General features: G+C 37.7%; 1 protein-coding gene across 2 annotated transcripts in view; it reads right to left on the reverse strand.

The window, feature by feature from the left end:
• Positions 1–253: 253 nt before the first annotated feature.
• The window catches only part of FNIP1 (folliculin interacting protein 1), a 120,926-nt gene continuing 99,662 nt past the window's right edge, over positions 254–21,517 (reverse strand). For both annotated transcript variants that reach the window (XM_056124238.1, XM_056124237.1), the window contains 6 exons: positions 20,522–20,691; positions 14,692–16,108; positions 13,796–13,964; positions 13,385–13,582; positions 3,405–3,520; positions 254–2,880 (listed from right to left, as the gene is read on the reverse strand). In XM_056124238.1, coding sequence (XP_055980213.1) covers positions 2,802–2,880; positions 3,405–3,520; positions 13,385–13,582; positions 13,796–13,964; positions 14,692–16,108; positions 20,522–20,691 — 2,149 coding nt within the window. In that variant the 3' untranslated portion in view covers positions 254–2,801. The remainder of the gene's footprint in view (positions 2,881–3,404; positions 3,521–13,384; positions 13,583–13,795; positions 13,965–14,691; positions 16,109–20,521; positions 20,692–21,517) is intronic.

Consider the following 21,517-nt stretch of genomic DNA (forward strand, 5'->3'; position numbering starts at 1 on the left):
AGTGCAGTGCAGTGCAGTGGAAAATACCACTAAGATAAATTCTTAATATTATTTTACTTGATTCTCAAAACAACCTCATAACATACATTTTAATACATTATCAATACAGAAATTTAGGGTTAGAGACAAACATTATGAATGAGATTACATGCCCCGATGAGTAACATTTGGGGAAAAACAAGGTAGCCTGATAGCAGATTTCATATCATTAATGATACCATATAAACATATGAAAGAAAGGCCAACATCACTATCAAATTAATGTACATGTTTATTGCACAAATTTCCCCAGAACTGGGAGGTTATTATAATACAGGTGCACATTTGAGAAATGTATACAGAACACAGAAAAAAATATGTACATTTTACATGTCCCACCATCTAAATAACTTAGAGAACGCAAAACATTCTTGTAAGACATCTACCAAAGTAGGCATTGTGTAAATTCTTTTTTTAAAAAGTGATCATCCCCAGTGTATGCCAACTGAAACAAAATGAAATCTGTACTAGTATGTTTATTGCACTTAACATTTTCAAACTCAAAGTTAAGACGTATTAATAAGGTGAGAAATATTTAAAACCAATTAGTTTATATACAAGGAAATACCAGTTTTAAATCTATAATGCAAAAGATCCCTTTTTAATTTCCTATTACAACAAACAGGTTTTAAAAAATATGTAGCATATATTTATCTGTACCTTAAGAAGTTGAAAAAATTTGTTTCAAAGAGGCCAAAATTCTTCACATTCATCATAATGACCACACTTTAAAGAAGTAGCAGCTCATTTCTTGGGCTTTGTGTAAGAAAAGTATGACAATAATAAAGGCTGAAGAAATAACAGGAAGTTTGGTATTATTGAAACTCAGGAGTTCTAAAAGGATGAATGATTTTGTAAGAAACTATAGGTTATTTCCTTCAAACAAAGTTTAGTAGTGGGAGTCGGTCATTTACTGAAGATGATGTCCTAAATGATCATTTATTAGGAGTTATAATTTCAAACAGGGCTAATTTGGTAATAAAAAAAAAACAGAAAAAGACATTAGAATCATTCTGAGCTACAATGAAAAATAATGTGCAATGGCCTACTAAAAACTGTCCTATACTATAAATTCTGCCAAAGAGACTGATCCGTAAAATTTCAAATGGAAAAAAAAAATTTTTCACCAGTGAATGGATTAAGAAAATTGAATTAAAGAACTCTCTTTGGCAGCACGTCATCCATGGGAGACTTAGGTACTGACTGGGATCAGCTGATAGGACAAAAGGGCCAATAAGAATGCAGGCATATCAATTTCAGTTCCTTACATTCCATTAAAACAAACATTTCTTCCTTGTCTAGTTGGAGATTTCTTAGATACTTAATAAGCAAGACAAAATGTTACCCAATGCTATAAATTCAAGGTCAAACACTACAAACCACAGAAATCTAAATTATTTAAATTTAAGTAGCAAGAATAGATGTATTATGCAGTAAATATATTTAGTAACAGAACAAGTTGGCGGTTTTACTTATAAAGGTAATCAATCAATTATAATGAAAATATTCCATGAAAGCAGAAACCAACTTTACTTCTAGCATTAAAAGTATCCTAAAGTAGCTAAATAACAAACTATAATGTAGTATTCAAGTAAACTGAGGTAGTAGAGCATATTGAAAACTGTATCTACCTATCTATTTACATTACTTACAAGAGTTTGGTTCCATATTAGCCTTTCTTACAGACAAAATTCTACAGTATATACAAAAAACAAATTGAAAAGTGGTAATGTTTTAAAACAATCAGATTTTGGAAGAAAGCATCTATTGGAGAAAAAAAATAATTTTAAGAGTTAATGAGTTCTAGCTGTGTAAAGTGAATAATGAAGCAGTGTAACAAATATTCAGTTCCTATAGTTGTAGAAGAACTTGTACCGAAAACAGGGCCTCATTTACCTGAGCACTTTTAAAATAGTAGTATTTTTGCCAATACTTTGGTGCAATTTTTAACCCTAATTTTTATTAAATTAGTGAGTATGTAAATATTAGTATTTATAAGAATTGTATTTATAAATAAAACAAATGGTATAAAGTAGTATTTTCATTTGAGGAATCTACAGCCCTTAGCCTTAAAAAAAATTGGTTTTCCTTATATCTTAGGGTGAGTGAAACAGAAATATCACCAGAAAGTAACATTCAACATTATATACAATTGAAACTAGTAACTTTTTTGGAAAAGGTACCGTTAACCAATTTTGTATTCTACCTCTGCCATTTAAAAACAGATATATCTGTACATTTAGGTGGGTAAGTTAACACACATTTACACTCATTATTCTGTGTTATAATAAACAGAATGTTTTAAATACTTTGAGAAATATCCAGAAAGTAGCTATTTTTAACAGAAAAATAAAAAATCAGTTTTACAGAACTCTATACCCTAAAGTAAAGAATAAAAACCTAACTATTTTCGCACAATTTAACCATAAGTCATTAGCTGCTACTGATCAGTGTACCAACATATCGTAGATATCATTTGTAATTCCTCAATGTTTATTTTGCATCAATTTATCATTTACCTTTTGATATTGTCAAATGCTTTCCCCCAAAATTATGCTTATCATTTTCACTTGGTGAAAATCTTATCTCTCAAAAACCTAATCAAAAGGAAAACAACAATCCAATAATCACAAAATACACACTGCAATTCAGAATACCCAGGCAATGGATTCATTCAAATGGAAGACTAGTAGGGAAAATAATGTCTGCTTCCTTGGTTTTACCTATTCCACCAAATTTATTTTTAACAACACCTGGGCATATTAAAGAAGTATCTGAGCAACATAAGGAGAGTGTGTGCTTGCTACAGCAGCCAGAAGAGGAAGGTCACTCGATTCAATCCTGAAATAAAACAACAACAATTCATTTCAGGACATTAGTTCTAAAGGGTACCTGGATAGCTGACTAACCAATAAAGTCATCATAACTCAGCATTTGTGGCCCACAGAAAAGGTGTTATAGAATTTAAAACAACTAAAGCTAGAAATTTTTCAGTAAGTAAAAAGATACTTTTATGAAATAATGTCTATAAAATGCAGTGTTAACAAAATTAACAAACCCTAATTGTGTTCAGCTTCAAATAGAAAATGATATTTAAGGTGCTGTAGCAATAGCACAGCAGGTAGGGCGTTTGCCTTGCATGTGGCCGACCCAGGTTCGATTCCCAGCATCCCATATGGTCCTCAGAGCACCACCAGGAGTAATTCCTGAGTGCATGAGCCAGGAGTAACCCCTGTGCATTGCTGGGTATGATCCAAAAAGCAAAAATAAAGAAAATGACACTTAAAACAAAGAAAAAAGCAATTCTACAGAACATACATTATCTAGAGCTTGCAAGCAGAAAGCAAAGTCAGAAATTAACCTACCCAAGAACCATTCCCAGCTCCTTGACATGAACACGCATCTGCCCCCTTAGGTACTCAGACAGCATTTTGCTTTTGAAGTACAGCTCCTGTAACCGGTCTTCAAGATGCATTACACACTGCAGTTAAGGAGAAGAAAAGAAAATTTCCAACTCAAAGTGATGAAAATTTTAAAGCACAATGTTCTGGGAAATTATATTTAGTCATTTCAACCTGAGCTGGAGTGACAGCACAGTGGGTAGGGCATTTGCCTTGCACACGGCCAACCCGGCCGACCCAAATTCGATTTCTCTGCCCCTCTCAGAGAGAGGGCAAGCTACCTCTAGCAAGCTACCGAGAGTATCTCGCCCACACGGCAAAGCCTGGCAAGCTACCCGTGACATATTCAATATGCCAAATACAGTAACAAGTGTCACAATGGAGACATTACTGGGTCCGCTCGAGCAAATCGATGAACAATGGGAGGAGAGTGGCAGTGACAGTGACATTTCAACCTGAAACTAAACTTTGGAGCACAGTTCTCATAGGGATGCCACAGCAATGCTCAGATGCTGGGGAGGGGAGCAAACAGGGCTGGCAATTGAACATAGACACTCACATCTTGTAGGAATGGGCTCAACTAATTGAGTTATCTCCTGAACAACTTGGGAGCATATGTTAAATGCAATTTGGCCCTAAGAATCTCAATCTTTTTCTAGCTTATACCAAAGATTAGATTCTACGAAGTTTCTGGTTTCCTAAAAATATGATAAATTACACATATAGCACAGAGGATAGGGTGTTTGCCTTGCATGTGGTCAGCCTGGGTTTGATTCCCAGCCATCCCGTATGGTACCCTGAGCACCGCTAAGAGTAATTCCTGAGTGCATGAGCCAGGAGTAACCCCTATGCAACGGCTGGGTGTGACCCAAAAAGCAAAAAAAGAAAAAAAAAAAAAGAAAGAAATGACATATCTGAAAAATCTGGTAGGTAAAATGAAAAACTCAGTGGAGAATAAGTGAGCTCCAAGATGAGGTGCAGAGAATCTCCAATAAAAGCAGAAAATGGAAAAGAGCCTCAAAACAAACCAACAGATGTGAAGAAAAAATCGAATGAAGTCAAGAGGAATAATATAAGAATTATTGGAATCCAGAGTAACAAGAAGAAAACCCTGATCAAGAAGAAACTGTCAAAGACATAATTGCTGAGACGTTTCCAGAGCTGAAGAGCACATGCAAGCCAACTCAGGAGGCCTGAAGGGTAGCAGCTAAAAGAAATCCAAATAAAAATACTCCAAGATACATCCTGATCAGAATGACAAAAACCATAGAGAGATAAAATTCTGAAAACAACAAGATTAAAGAAAGAAATTGCTTATAAAGAAGCATCCTTAAGATTTACAGCAGACTTATCTGATGAAACCTTCAGGGCCCGAGCACAGTGGTGGGATACAGTGAAAAAACCCAAATGAAATAAATGCCTCACCAAGAATACTTTACCCAGCTAAACTCTCATTCATATTGGAAAGAACAACACACAACTTCATAAACAACAACTCAGGAACTTCATAGAATCAAAATCATAATTACAAGAAAAACTAAACAGGCTACTTTAAGATGACAATCCCCTCAAATACACCAATATTTGGCAGAAACATGGGAAAAACACCATAACAATAATCTCTCTCAATGTCATGGGCTAGATGCACCAATTAAAAGACACAGAGTGGCAGGACTGATCAGAAAATTGAACCTACCTGCAAGAAACACATCTTAACAGTCAGAGGAAACACAAACTCAAAGTCAAGAGCTGGAAAACTATTCTACAGGTAAACAACTCCCTCAAAAAAGCTGGGGTGGCCATACTGGTATCAGACCACATTGATTTCAGACTAAAGAAGATCACAAGAGAAAGTTACAGTCATTTCTTAATGATTAAGGAATCTGTACATCAGGAAGAACTCATATTCCTTAATGTATATACCTTAATGAGGGACCAGCAAAATACTTAAAACAACTACTCATAGACTTAAAGAAAGACATTGATAGCAACACAATACTAGTTGGAGATTTCAACACCGCTTTATCACCTCTTCAGAGATCAACCAGACTCAAACTGGCAAGGACATACTTTATCTGTGGGAAGAAGTGGAAAAAAGGGGTTTAGCAGATATATATAGGACACTTCATATCAAAAAAGCTGAATACATATCCTTGTCAAGTGCACATGGCACATTCTCCAAGAGAGACCACTTGCTGGGCAACAAAACATACCTCCATAAAATCAAGAAGATAGAGATTCTATCAGACCACGGTACACTGAAAATAGAAGTGAATCACACACACAAACAGAAAATCAAATCAAACACCTGGAAACTAAACAGCTGACTACTGAACAAGCAGTGGCTTAGAGAGGAAATCAAGAGTCCTGGAAACAAACGAGAATGAAGACACAAGTTACAAGAACTTATGAAACACAGCAAAAGCTGTATTAAGAAGAAAGTTTATAGCTCTACAAGCATTCCTCAGAAAGGAAGAATAAGCCCACATATGTAACTTTTTATTTTTCTGTTTTTTGCTTGTTTTAGGACCACACCTGGTGATGCTTAGTGTTACTTCTGGTTCTGCACTCAGAAATCACTCCCAATGATACCTGGGGAGCCAGAAATTGAACCCAGGTTGGTCACATGCAAGCAAGTGCCTTATCTGCTGAACCATCTCTCCAGTCTCTGAAGATATTACAATTTTAGCAATTAGGTTTATATTTAAGTTTGGGGCTGGAGAGAAAGTACAGCAGGTAAGGCAATTCACACAAGGAGAACCTAGTTCCCTCAAGCCCCATCAGTAGAAATCCCTGAGCAAAGAGCCAGAAGCAAGCCCTGGACACAGGCAGTTGTGATCTCCCTACCTACCCTTCAATGTTTTGGGTTATTTCAGCTGTTTGGGGGCACATTCAACTAAGTGCTCAGGATTCACTCCCGGCAGGCTAAGGGGACTGCATGGGGTCCTGGGATTGAACCCAGATAGGCAATGTCCAAAACAAATGCCGAACAGGCTCCTCTTCTGCCCCAGTGCCAAAAAGTTTTGTTTTACTTTTAAACTGATGTGTGAGTTTTTTATTATAGGGGCAAACTCTGGAAATGTTTGATCAGGCAGTGCTCTGCACTCACCAGGACTATATTTAAGTGCTGAGGGGTCCCTGTGGTTCCAGGAATAGATCTCAATCAGGGATCTGACACATGCTAGATATATATTCATAACCCAGCCAGAGTTTAATTTTTTAGTTCATTTTTACATATGACCAAAGATAAGGGTTCAGCTTCATTCTTTTTTATATTTGTTTTGTTTGTTTCTATTAAGGCTTCATCCTGTTATGTTCAGGGTTAAATTCCTGGTTCTGTGTTCAGGATCATTTCTGGCTGTGCCTGAGGGACCCTATGTGGTGTTGGGGTTGAACCGAGGCCAGTCATATGAAAAGTTGTGCCTTACTATACTCAGTGGCCCCTCAGCTTCATTCTTTTATACATCGATATATAATTTTCTGACCATAATTTATTGAAAAGACTTCTTTTCCCTCAAATGAAAGGAGACTGGAGCAATAGTTCAGAGGGCACAGCACTTGACTTGTACATATCCTATCGGGGGGGTTCTCCCAAACCTGCCAGGAGTGATCCCTGGGCACAGAGCTGGGAGTAAGCCATGAACACCTCCAAGTATAGCCCAAGAGCAAACAAAAAAAAGTAACTGATTATTTGAAGCTTTATTTCCAGACTACAGTATTCTATTGGGATTCCGCACCAGGCTGTTTTCACTCAGTGTACCCCAAAGAGGGGCTGGCGAGAGCCCTCATCATCCCAAGGAATCCAGCCCCGATAGCCGACCTCCATTACCCAACCACCACCACGCTCCAGGTGGCTTTCTGGAACATCACAAGACACTTCCTACCCATTTTCCATAATTACCACACCATGTTAGATGGAGTTCAGACAAACGAAAAAACAAAACACTGTCCTCCCATTGTTCATCGATTTGCTCGAGCGGGTCCAGTAACGTCTCCATTTTGAGACTTGTTGTTACTGTCTTTGGCATATTGAATACGTCACGGGTAGCTTGCCAGGCTTTCCCATGCGGGCTAGATACTCTCAGTAGCTTGCCGGGCTCTCCGAGAGGAGCAGGGAAATCGAACCCGGCTTGGCCGGGCTGGCTGCGCGCAAGGCAAACGCCCAACCGCTATGCTATCGCTCTAGCCCTAGAGTTTAGACAGTAGGCAACAAATCATAGAGAGAAAAAAAAATATATGCTGCTCGGGGAGCCGCAAGCTACCAAGAGTAACCTACCCGCACGGGCAGAGCCTGGCAAGCTCCCTGTAGTGATATGCCAAAACCAGTAACTATAACAGGTCTCATTCCCCTAACCCTGAAAGAGTCTCCAATCGTTAAGAAAGATGAGTAAGGAGAGGCTGCTAAAATCTCAGGGCTGGGATGAAAAAAGACGTTACTGGCACCTGCTCTAGTAAATCGATGATCAACGGGATGACAGTGATACAGTGATACAGTATTCTATGGATTAAAGACCTCAACATCAGACCAGAATCCACAAGGTACATTGAAGACAAGGTTGGCAAAACCCTCCATGACATTGAAGCTAACAGTATCTTCAAAGATGACACACCACTGACCAATCAAGTGGAAACAGATAGACAAATGAGACTGTCTTAAACTAAAAAGCTTCTGTACCTCAAAAGAAACAGTGACCAAAATACAAAGACAGTCTACAGAATGGGAAAGGATATTCACCTAATACCCATCCAACAAGGGGTTGATATCAAGGATATACAAAGTACTGGTTGAACTCCACAAGAAGAAAACATCCATCACCATGAAAAAATGGGGCGAGGAAATGAACAGAAACTTTCTCAAAGGAGAAATCCGAATGGGAAAAAGGCACATGAGAAAATGCTCTACATCACTAATCATCAGGGAGATGCAGATCAAAACAACAATGAGGTATCATCTCACTCCACAAAGACTGGCCCACATTCAAAAGAACAAAAGCAACCAGTGTTGGCGCGGATGGCAAGAAAGGAACCCTCCTTCACTGCTGGTGGGAATACCGACTGGTTCAGCCCTTTTGGAAAACAGTATGGACAATTTTCAAAAAATTAGAAATTGAGCTCCCATTTGACCCAGCAATACCACTCCTGGGAATATAGCCAGGAGAGGCAAAAAAGTACAGTCGAAATGACACCTGCACTTCTATGTTCATTGCTGCACTGTTCACAACAGCCAAAATCTGGAAAAAAAAACCCATGTGTCCGAGACCAGATGACTGGTTAAAGAAACTTTGTTACATCTACACAATGGAATACTATGCAGCTGTTAGAAAAGATTAAGTCATGGAATTTAGATACAAGTGGTTCTACATGGAAAGTATCATGCTAAGTGAAATGAACCAGAAAAAGAGGGACAGACATAGAAAGACTGCACTCATTTGGGGAATATAAAGTAACAGAATTGGAGCTGAACACCCAAGAATAGTTGAGATAAGTACCAGGAGGTCTGCTCCACGGCTTGGAAGCCAGCAGCACATGCCGGTGGAAAACGCAGCTCAGATAAAGAAGGGAAAACCAAGTAAAGGGTGTTTGGAGGACTTGCTCGGGATGTGAGACACACGCTGAAAGTAGACTATAGACCAAACACAATGGCCACTCAATACCTCTACTGCAAACTACAACACCCTAAAGGAAAGAGTGAGCAAAAGGGAATGCCCTGCCACAGAGGCTGAGTGGGGTGGGGGGGTGGGAGGGAAGGACTTCTAGGATCATTGGTGGTGAAGAATGGGCACTGGTGGAGGGATGGGTACTTGATCATTGTATAACTGAAACCCAAGCACGAAAGTTTGTAAGTCAACAACTGCACCTCATGGTGTTTCACTAATAAAATAAATAAATATAACCTCTAAAAAAATGTGCCTTTTATTTTTTCTTTCCTTCATGTTCAAAATTTCCATTTATTCTCATCTAGCCAGAATTACCAAATAAAATATCTGTAGCACTGCACTGTAGCACCGTCCTCCCGTTGTTCACCAATTTGCTCGAGCGGGCCCAGCAACGTCTCCATTGTGAGACTTATTGTTACTGTGTTTGGCATATCGAATACGTCACGGGTAACTTGCCAGGCTTTGCCGTACAGGCGAAATACTCTCGGTAGCTTGCTGGGCCCTTCAAGAGGGGCGGAGGAATCGAACCTCCCTCCGCCAGGCCAGCGGCTTACAAGGCAAACGCCCTACCACTGCGCTATCACTCCAGCCCACTGCAGAACTGAAATTCTCCAAATTATGCCCATGCTCTGTATTAAGCTACCTCAAAAACTATATTTTAAATCACTGTGGAGGGGGGCAGGAAACAGAAATTACAGATAAATTTATTTGGGAGGAGAGCTTAGAAATCAAGGGTAAGAGTGGATAAATGGTCTTACACTTTCTAGAGAGGTTCCTCCACTTCAACACTAACACTTTGGGTGGGTCATTCTCTAGAGGAGAGTAAAACTCAACTGGTTGATAACCAGTAATATAAGGAAAGTTACTGAATTTATAAATTCTCATGCAAGATTGAATGCCTATAATATATGGCTATTTTTGTTTTGTAAAATTGGTTACAATCAAAGCTTGATGAAAATAATTGAGGTAATATTTTAAATAATACGAATAGGGGCCAGAGTGACAGTACACCAGATACGGCATTTGCCTTGCACATGGCCAATCTAGGTTTAATCCCCAAGACACCATGTGGTCCCCTGAGCCCTATCAGGAATGATCCCTGAATGCAGAGCCAAGAGTAAGTCTTAAGCATCACTGAGTGTGCCCTAAAAGCAAAAAATAAATAAAAGGAGCAAATTAAAAAAAAAAAATCCTACAGAAAACACAGATGATATCAACTGAACTACTAAGTCTCAGAGATGAAAAGGATGAGAGATTTGTGTGGTTATAAAAAGACAACATGTGGCATTAATGTAGGGCTGTAAATGTTCATGCATTTCTCTGGATCAGCCTCTATATCCTGGCGGTGATAAGGTACTATAGTTTTGTCTGGTTTGGTTTGCTCTCCAAGCTATGCTTGGAGGATATGGTCATAGGGGGCCATCCTGGCCCATTCTCAGCCAAGATGACCCACGGTTCAATGCAAGGACTCAAACATGTGCTATTGCTCAGGTCCTGCAATGCTGAGCATTACCTTTTAAACTAAAACCCTTTTGCCTCTTTCCCTTGTGCAAAACTCTCAAGCTCACAGAACAGATCATGTGCTCCCAGATGGCCTGACTTCTCTGCATCCTTTCTCCTCCTAAAAAGTTATTAATTTAACCACGGTGTTGAATGTTTATTTGGAGCCACACTCAGCCGTGTTCAGCTTACTTCTGGCTCTGTGCTAGCAGGGCTTGGGGGACCACATGGGAGCTGGGGACTGAACCTAGATCACCTGTGTGCAAGGTAAGCACCTACCTGCTATACTTTCGCTCCAGTCCCAAGAGTTGTCACATCTCATCACCCATGCTGGGTCTAAAATATGTTACTGCTTTGTACATGGGAGAAAAACACAACTGGCCACATGAACAGCAATCTCTACTTGTCTTTATTTTCCTGGAACTTTACTCTGGATGGACAGAAAGCAGTGGTTGTCTATATGCCTACAAGCACTCTCACTGTTGCCTATGGCTGGCTAGTATGTAAGTCTTTGGGGAAAAAACATAGAAATTCTCTCTGGGGGTCTGAGCGATAGTACAGTGGGTAGGGTGTTTACCTTGAATGCAGACTACCTGAGTTCAATCCCCAGTACCCCATACTGTCACCCAAGAACAGCCAGGAGTAATTTCTGAGTGCAGGGCAAGGAGTATCCCCTAAGAATTGATGGGTGTGATCCAAAAAGGAAAAAAAAATAACCTTCTCTCTGTACCTCCTTTTTATGAGGTTTCTATGATGTGTGCTATTTTGTCATCATGTGGCTTAATAATTTGAAATGTACTTAAAAAACAAGAATGAGGAAACACTGGTTTCCAAAGCATAAATGTTTTTGTACTTTTTTAAGTACAAAATATCTGTACAAAATAAAATAAAATCTCAGGGCTGAAATGAATAGAGAAGTTACTGGTGCCCGCTCAAGTAAATTGGTGACGAATGGGATGACAATGATACAGTATTCTACTGGGAAATATTTTTTCCTAATGACTTTCACTATTTAAATTATTTTCACTTTTAAGTTTACTTCTCCAAATCTTTCTGTATTTTTCCAGGACTGATTTGCCTCTCTAGGGTCCTTTATGGTAACATTCAGATTTTCGGATGAATCTATTTTTCAAAAAAACAAAAACAAAGCAAACAAACAAATATAATGGGGTTGGAGAAATAGTAAAGTGTGTAAGGTGCTTGCTTATCCTGCACACAGCTAACCTGGGTTCAATTCCTAACACCCATACTGAACCCCAAACCACCAGAAGTGATCCCTGAGTACAGAGCCAGGAATAAGCCCTGAGTACTGCTGGGTGTGACTCCAAAACAAAACAAAACAAGAATGGATTGCTTTTGCTTTTGAGCCACACCTGGCACAATTTAGAGCTTATTCTTGGCTCTGAGCTCAGGGATCATTCCTGGCGGGTGGGGGGGGGGGGGGAGTTCACATGTAGTACTGTGGATTAAACCCAAGTCATCGCATGCAAGGCAAATGCTCTTCTCACTGTAATATCGCACCAGCCCAGAATGGAAATTTTCGATAGGGGTTACACTGTCATCTTAATAATACTAAGTCTGTCTAAGAATCAATGAATAGAGGATCTATTTTCATTATTATTTCCCTCAACGTCTTTCAGCAATGTTTTGTAGTTTTCAATGTACAAGCTACCTTCTTAAATTTATCCTGTATTTTTATTTCTTTTAACTAACTACTCTTCTACATTTTCTAGTACAATGTTAAACAGAAAGTTAGTATCTATGTTTTATCCCTCATATGAAAATAAAAGTTTCATTGTCCATCACTTTATATACTGCAAGACAAAAAACTGTCATATGGAGTTTATCATACTGATGTATAGAGATCTTAATTATGCATTAATATAGTGTTCCTATCAATAAATGAAAGAGCCTTAAAAATTAGAAATGATATATTCATTATGAAGGAAGCTGTATTATTAAGAGGATCACTAAAGTCGTGACCTGTCAATGAGCGTCTGTACAAAATTTAAGGACACTGCAAACTTTACCTCATACTAATCATACACTAAATTTGAGCTGCTAAAATAATAGACGGTAAAGACATATACTCATCCTCTTCGGTCTTAAATTAGCACGGACTGCTTTAATAATGTACCAAAGATTCATTGGCTTAAACAACAGAGAATTATTTTCTCACAGTTCTGGAAGCTCAAATCACCATCAGTAAATATTATAAGAACTTTTAGTGTCTTACAGACAGATGGCTGCCACTCCGTGTCCTCATGAGCTTCAACCTCTAGTTTCATCTTGGTAGAAGGCCACTAACTGAGAAACACCCCGACTTAACTGCCTCCCAAAGGCTCATCTCCAAACACCACCACGTTAAGGTACTGAATTTTAGTGAAATATACTGTATACATTCATAAGTGTCCATCACTGAATTATTATGATATCAAACACTGCAAATGTTCAAGTGTGAATGGATTATTTTTCTAAGTTAAGTAGACTTAGCCAGTGACTGTTTATTAAGTTAAGATTTGGGAGAGTCAGAACTTAAGTGTAAACTTTCAACTATGCATGGAGTTTGGTGGATAGTCAGTGCCTCTTGTACAAGGTCAACTCTTACTTCACTTTTTACTGTAAAAATATTCTTTGAAAATATTCAAAGTATCAAAATCATTCAACTCATAATATCTTATGAAAATAATGGTGATGTTAAAATGGGATTTAATATAAGTATATACTAAATAGATTTGAGTTGCCTTTCGAACTACTCATAAAGATTCAAGTCCTACACATACTTACAAAATTTGGAGATAAATTGTGTTTATAAAGCTGAAGAGTGGAATGAAGCAGGTTGGAAACAAGACTGGAAACCAATACTTCCTTTCCCAATTTATTATCTGTCATGCGTCTCTGACTACTGGCCACCTGAACAGTCCATTTATCCATATCGGCTATAATACAGACAGCTTCTGCTATTGGTTCATCCAACACTGGATGCTAAAAAAGAAAAACAGAAATTCACTTATGATATCTATAATAAGCAAAGAAAGTTTCCAAAGATAACACTGATGGAATGAGGCAATAAAAAAAGACACTAAAAGAAACAGAATAAAGCAGTAATAAAATTCTAACAAGGTAAAAGAGTATTTTTACAGTAATGAGTAATATAATTTATTCTAAAATAATTCAAGCATAGTTAAGATCACTTACCTGCACAGCATGAGACAAATCTGATACCAGACACTGACGGAGCCTCTCATCACTTCCAACTCCTTGAAGAACAAAGTCAGGAACATAAGATGAGCAGTAGCCACCTAACAAGGACCTCCCAAAGTTAGCGATGTTGGGCTGAATAGCACTCACTTCGATTAATTTTGACCTGGAAGAGGTTCCAAAGAAGTCATGTCTGATTAATAATAAACATATTTTATTAGTAAAAAATAAGCTTGGCTCACTTATTTCATAATTTCAGTACCATCATATTCTAAAAAGTAAAGTTATTCTTAAGTTAAAAAAAAAAAAACTAGTTTAAGGTCACAAATAGGCAATAAAATAGACCTTTCAATCCAAAACAGAGATTCTAGTGAAGTGAGCACAAGACTTTGATAAAAGACTTGATTATGCTTAATACATTTAAAATACAACCAAACTATAAAAATCAACATCCAAAACAAAGCAAATACCTCAAAAATTCAAAACTTATTTTCTCAAGTATAAATCTTCTCTAGTATATTTAACCAGAAAGACATTTCCTGTTTCACTCTTAGGCTTTGCCAAATTTATTTCTAAATACCATTTCCTACTTTCTCAGTTATGATCTCTCCCCAGTTACTAGGCTCAGAATAGAGAAAGTCTAACTGGCTGCTAAATGTCTTAAAAATTATCCAAGTAGTAATCTATATATCAACATAACTTTTCTCTAATGCTTTCATTAAACCTTTCTTCCCAGGGGATTAGCTTTAGTCGTTTTGGTAAGTATAAGCAAATAAAAGAGAATTCTTCTACTATAATTATTCATTTTTTAAAATCACCTCCTACCAACCTTCAGGAATCAAACAAGAAGGGTATTCAGAGAGGACCTATTATAACTTAAATGTCCTACTTACCCAGGAAAGGGTATCTCATCCTCTTCTGCCCAATCCTCTTGCTCTCCTCCATAATAATTGCTTACTTGTCGGTTCATATCATGGCCTGTATCTTCACTTTCACTATCTCCTAGGGCACTATCTGAACTCTCATTTCTTGGAATGTCCCAGTCAGTTCCAACATTTTTTTTCTCTGAACTCTCTTTATCCCCATGGGGGACAAGAATAGAGAGAGTATCTCTTTGGTCCTGCTGAGGAAAGCAGGCTTTACATGAGTCTTGGTGAACTGTTTCTACACATTTACAAAATTCATTGTTTTGTTTGTTATTTTTTATACATGGTCTTTTCGAAAACTCTAAAATACAGCAATGTTCTTTATTGTCAGTATTTGTTTTAACTGGAATATCATCAATAGTCCTGGTTTCAATTGAATCATCATTAAAATATTCATCAAATAAACTCATGCTTTCTGGGTCTGAATGATTCCAACAGGAAAGTTCACAGGGCTCTCCAGAAACCACGTCTGATATAACAGACTCTCCAGATTGGTCCTTGGTTGTTTGTTGAATTTCTTGAAGTTGATCACTAGCCCCTCTTTCTTCCTTCAGTGGATTGGTGTGATGTCTGGCAATCTGATCCACCACTGCCTGACTCCGGAGTTCAGTATCTGAGTCAGGAGACATAGAATCCCCAATCAAGAAAGTAACCTTTGTCTGGGCTGCCTCACAAGAAAATGCAGCAGTGACAAGCTTATCTGGAGGCTTTTTTTCCACAACCATTCCTGTGGGTCTCAACACTTTGCCTATGTGCTTATCTGAATCCAGAAACTCTTCACTCTGCCATGTTTTCTCTGCTGTGTCTGTGTCTGATTTTGACAATGCACATTTGTCAACTGGAGCAGATCCTGTACAAACAACTGTTTCTAACTTGGTGTCAATGCAAGTTCTTAATTTATCTCTGTATTGTTTAATATCAGCACCATTTTCTTCTTGGCAGTTAGAAGGAGAAATTATTCGGCACTCATCTGAAATTCCTAGCATTTCCTTAGTGCCATTTTGAATATCTTCTCTGTCATGTTGTGAAACATTCTCTATATTTTGCCCAAGGAGTGGATGACTGCAATATTTACAATTACAATTAGGAGTCCTTGTTTCTTCTGATTCTTTAAAAAGCAAACTACTTTTATTTCTATGCATTGTAATAAGCACATATTCAGATTCTTCTATTTCACCTTTCTCTAATGTGGTAGTAATAACTGTGCCTGGCATAACGATGGCCTCATCTTCTCCATTTTCTAAAAGATGTGTTTCTTGAAGTTCAGAGCATCTTATAAAGTAAGTAAGAAAATACAGCAGCCTCTGGACCATGTCTTGCCGTTTGCCAACTACCACAGTCCTCGCTAACCGTACAGGAGAGCCAATAGCGCCATACAAGTCCCCTGCAATGGAAAATTCAGATAATGAACATAAACTTTCCTCATCAGGCGACTTCAATGACCAGAAACCTATGTTTATTGTATGGAGGCTATTTAGGTTTCACTTTTAGATCTTTACTAGGCAGTGAATATTCGGGAGAGTAGAATTTGATAAATGTTCTGAACCAAAGGACAAGATAACTAAACGACAAGATGAATGGAGAGGTTTCCTAGCTTCCTCAAGAAGTTTCTATGGTTCTCAAATCTCAAAGATCCAGTTCTGAAAGAAGCATTTTTCAAGAATAGTCTCCTTGCCAGATCCCAGACAAAAAGCAGAACACTTCATCTTAAGTGGGAAGATGTATTCCTGAAGTATTGTGTACAAAAGGATTGTATCCTTTACAGAGAAGAGAAATTGTACAATATCTGCTAGGGGGCAAGGAGAAGAACAGAGTAATAAGTGGAATGGAGAAGAGTTGGAAGAATCACAGTAACACTGAACTGTCTTTGACTTTAATCATATTCTTGAACTATTATCTTACTGTTGCTGCCCTACCCATGATTCCACACTAGCTCCAATTATTTTCGAGCTTACTAGTTCCTTAACTGCATCCTAGAGCAAAGATGGGGACAATCTAGCCCATAGGCTATATAAGGCCCATGAAATTCTGTGGTCTAGCGTGGGTATATGAAGGAAGATATGTATGTTTCTGGTCAGCTGCCTGTGATCCATCTGCCTATACTATATGGTAGCTGAAATGTTGTTATTAATATCCAAATGGACTTTGGCAGATAAAAAGGTTGCCACCTTTTGACCTAAGGAATGGGTAATTACAATAGATCAGAAAGAGCAGAGGCTGGAGCAATAGTACAGCAGGTAGGGTGTTTGCCTTGGACACAGCTGACCTAGGTTCAATCCCCGGCATCTCATATGGTCCACCAAGCACTGCAAGGAATAATTTCAAGTGCAGAGCCAGGAGTAACCCCTGAGCATTGCTGGCTGTGACCCAAAAAGCAAAAAGAAAAGAAAAAAAAAAGCGGAAAAAATGAGACTCATTCTAAATGGAAAACAAATAACAGCATATTTATCATATGGTTCAATTTTACTTTTGAATTTATGAATTTAATGACCATTAAAAGGGTGGAAGACATTTGACCCAGCAATACCACCTCTGGGAATATACCTTAGGGGCCCAAAAACACACAGCAAAAAGACCATCTGCACTCCTATGTTCACTGCAGCACTGTTCACCATAGCCAAAATCTGGAAACAACCTGAGTGCTCGAGAACAGATGAATGGATGAAGAAACTATGGCACATCTACACAATGGAGTAGTACACAGCTGTTAGGAAAAATGAACTCATGAAATTTGCCTATAAGTGGATGGACATGAAGAATATCATGCTGAGTGAAATGAGTCCGAAGGAGAGGAACAGCAATAGAATGACTCCATTCATTTGTGGTATATATGTGTGTATATACACACACAAACACACACGCACACACATATATACACACACACATATATACATACATAAATACACCTATATAGACATACACTTGTATATACTTATATATAGTTGTATATATACTTGTATATCCTTATACTTCTATATACTTATATACATCAATAAGTATACTTATATACATCAAACTTAAGTTTAATGCCACATTCATGCTTGCTTTATAAGGAGTTACACCCCTAGCATAGCATCAACTTTTTTTTTTAAGGACAACTTTTCGGTTCTGTATAATATAGGAATTGATTTCTGTATGGAAATAAATGAATTGGAAAGTTTCTATGGCATTACTACCTTGTGTGTTTTCTTGAGTAAATATAATCCATAGGAACATCCAAGAAATAAATCAAGTAGGTTAAAAAGGAATGTCTCTTCACGACTTGGTGTCAAATAAATTAATTTTGATCTTGCAAAACTGATAAGCTTATTTGCTTATTTTTAACAAATAGATATTGCATAACCAATGTTGACAGAGGAGTGGAAAAAAATAATAAAGGAAAATTAACGGAAACCCAGTTTTTGCATTCCGTACAGATACCTTTCTTCAATTTAATTTTTAGATGACAAAAGGACTAGCACATAAGCTTATATTTGGAGATTTTTGGCCAACTCTGCTAATATAAGAAACCTATTTGTCTACCAGTTATCTGTGATATGGAATGTTCTATAGATGTTTTTCACATAATAATTATTAATGTTCTTAGAATTAGTAATTTATAGGGTGAGACTATTCAAATAGTTAAATTCATTCCTAAGATTCTTGTATCATTTTTGTGTCCAAATTATTTAACTTTGGGTAAGTGCTATAAGAGAATTCAAACTGAGATAGCATGAGAGAAAAACTCCTGTCATTGGATAGCTAAATCTAAATTATATAAGGTTTATGTGATTATAAAAATCAGATCACAGTTTTTCTTCAGGTGGATTTGTCACTTTGGAAATTTGTATTGAAGAGCAGATAGTTTTAACTCATTCATTCTTACATGTTCTTCTTTGGAATCTAACTTTCGATCACTTTTATAACAATGTAAACAAATTGAAGACTATCACACTGAGTAGTTTTGTTCTGTTACTGATGTCAGTTTGAAAAGAAAAGTCAAATAATTTTATCCATTAGCACAGCGGGTAGGGCATTTGCTTTGTACGCAGCCGACCCGAGTTCAATTCTTCTGCCCCTCTCGGGGAGCCTGGCAAGCTACCGAGAGTATCTCACCTGCACAGCAAAGCCTGACAAGCTACCTGTGACGTATTCGATATGCCAAAAGCAGTAACAAGTCTCACAATTTGTTGTGAGTAGTTAATGGTGCCTGCTCGAGCAAATCGATGAACAACAGGAGAACAGTGCTACAGTGCTCTGTGTGTGTGTGTGTGTGTGTGTGTGCGCGCGCGCGTGCATGTGCTATATAAAGACTAATATCTACGGTCCAGAAAACAGGGGCGAAGAGGACTGGTCAACAGCTGGAATCAACCACAAGTGCATATGGGGTAGAGGATGGGTAAGATAGATAATAGAACAGTATGACAATAATAGCTGCAAATGATCATAAAGGACAAGAACTGAGGAGGTAAAGGGATATTCCTGATAACCTTTCAGAATCTGTACTGCAAACCACAGTGCCCTAAAGGAAAAGAGAAAGAGAGAGGAGAGAAAAAGAAGAGAAAGAAGAGAGAAAGAAAGGGGAGAGAGAGAGAGAGAGAGAGAGAGAGAGAGAGAGAGAGAGGAAGAACAAGAGACAGGCTGGGGGTGGGAAGTGATGGGAGGGAAACTGCAAACTGGGAACTGGGACACTGGTGCTAGGAAACATATACTGGTGGAGGGATGGATATTGGAACACTGTATGACTGAAACCTAATCATGAACAGCTTTCGTGTCTATCTCACAGTGATACAATAAAAAAAAAGTGAATCATTGTGAGGTACAGTTATAGACTTACAAACTTTCGTGCTTACGTTTCAGTCACATAATGATCGAGTACCCATCCCTCCACTAGTGCCCACTCTCCACCACCAATGTTCCCAGTATCCTTCCTCCCATTCCCCCTCCACCCCCCGCCTCTGTGGCAGGCGAATTCCCTTTTACTCTCTCTCCTTTTGGGTGTTGTAGTTTGCAATACATGTATTAAGTGGCCATCATTCTCAATCTATATTCTACTTTCAGCACACATCTCCCATCCCGAGCGGACCCTCCAAGCGGACCCACTTGGTGGTCCCTTCTCAATCTGAGCTGCCTTTTCATGTGAGACCGACTTCCAAGCCATGGAGTAATCCTCCTGATCTTTATCTCTACTATCCTTAGGTGTTAATTTCCTATTCTGTTACTTTATATTCCACAAATGAGTGTAGTCCTTCTACATCTGTCCCTCTCTTTCTGACTTATTTCACTTAGCATGATATTCTCCATGTTGATCCAATTATATGCAAATTTCATAACTTCATCTTTTCTAACAGCTGCGTAGTATTCCATTGTGTAAATGTACCAAAGTTTCTTTAGCCAGTCATCTATTCTCAGAAATCTTAGCAATCTGTTCTCATTTAATTATATTTATTCTACCACAGGTAGCTTTGTGAACTCATTCTTCCTAGACAAGATACCTAATAAAATAAAATCCGAAGATCTTGATGTTAGTAATAAACCAAACATCATCCTGCACCCCTTGCTCCAATAGCTATCTCTAAGAAATATTATCTGGCATAAGACAGGGAGAGAACAATTTAGCAAACATGATGGCACAATAAAGAAGACTTCAGAATAAAAGAGTGGAAACACTAAAATACATAAAGTATTATCATAGAGGTGCTTTAGAATGAACAAAAAAGTAAAAGAACAATTAAAATTTGTTTCTGTTATATAAAATAATTATAATTATGCAATAGTTATATGTAACACATAATGTAAGGTTTTTCAAGTTACATACCCAGTTGTGCCCAAAGAGGGTTATAAGGATGAGTCTTTGCCAACATGTCCACACTCTGAGAGGAATGTTTTTCTAAAAATATTTTTATAGGTGGTTGTCCATTAGGCATGACGGTTGGAACCCAGGCAAGATGATTGGTCAGAACGGCAGTAATGAGTGCTGGCAAAAATCTGAAAACAAAACATATTGTATCAGAATCAAACCTACGATTATAAAACCTTAAGTAAAAATGCAGCATAACGCAAAAAACAACACTCACTCCTATGCACTTATAGCATAAAGAGGTCAAGAGAAAGAACAGGCATAGACATTAAATCTTTTAGTTGAAGAAAAGTTAAGAAAATCATTAAAATAAAGAGAGATTCAGAAGGAGCTATTTTGATAATCATAAAGATGCTATTTCACTTGAAAACTATGGATTTCCTTTAAGTATTTCATATGCAGAGTTTATTAATTAACTTGCTGGTCTGTATATTCCAATGCTTAATGGAAAAAAGAAAACAAAGCAAGTATTAAATATATTTTGCCTACTATCAGAGAGAACAAAAACATTAAAATTAATTTCATATGGCCTCTAAGAATTTAATATTTTTATTAAATCCCAACAATATTTTGGGAGCCATATCGAGAATACAGTGGTAAAGTGCTTGTCTTGCAAGTGGCAGACTTGGTTTGGATCCCCAGTACCTAGTATGGTCTCCCCAAGCCTACCAGGAATGACCCCTGAATACAGAGGCAGGAGTAACCCCCTGAGCACCATCAAGTATGGCCCAAAAACAAGACCAAAAAAGGTAAAAAAAGACATTTTAAGATATCAAATTAAAATGTGTAATTGAAATCCTAAAACTTCATTCAGTTTACCTTTCTACAAAATGAAACTATGTTACAGTTCTTAAAAACTGGTCTTAGAGAACACTGTAAAATGTCAAGAATTTTAACTTAATACAAGATATTTCTACTACTTTTTATTCAAATTGTGGCTTCCATTATCTTTTG

Source organism: Sorex fumeus, unplaced genomic scaffold (genome assembly GCF_029834395.1).
Source record: "Sorex fumeus unplaced genomic scaffold, SorFum_2.1 ptg000051l, whole genome shotgun sequence".
In the NCBI taxonomy this organism is placed as follows: domain Eukaryota; kingdom Metazoa; phylum Chordata; class Mammalia; order Eulipotyphla; family Soricidae; genus Sorex; species Sorex fumeus.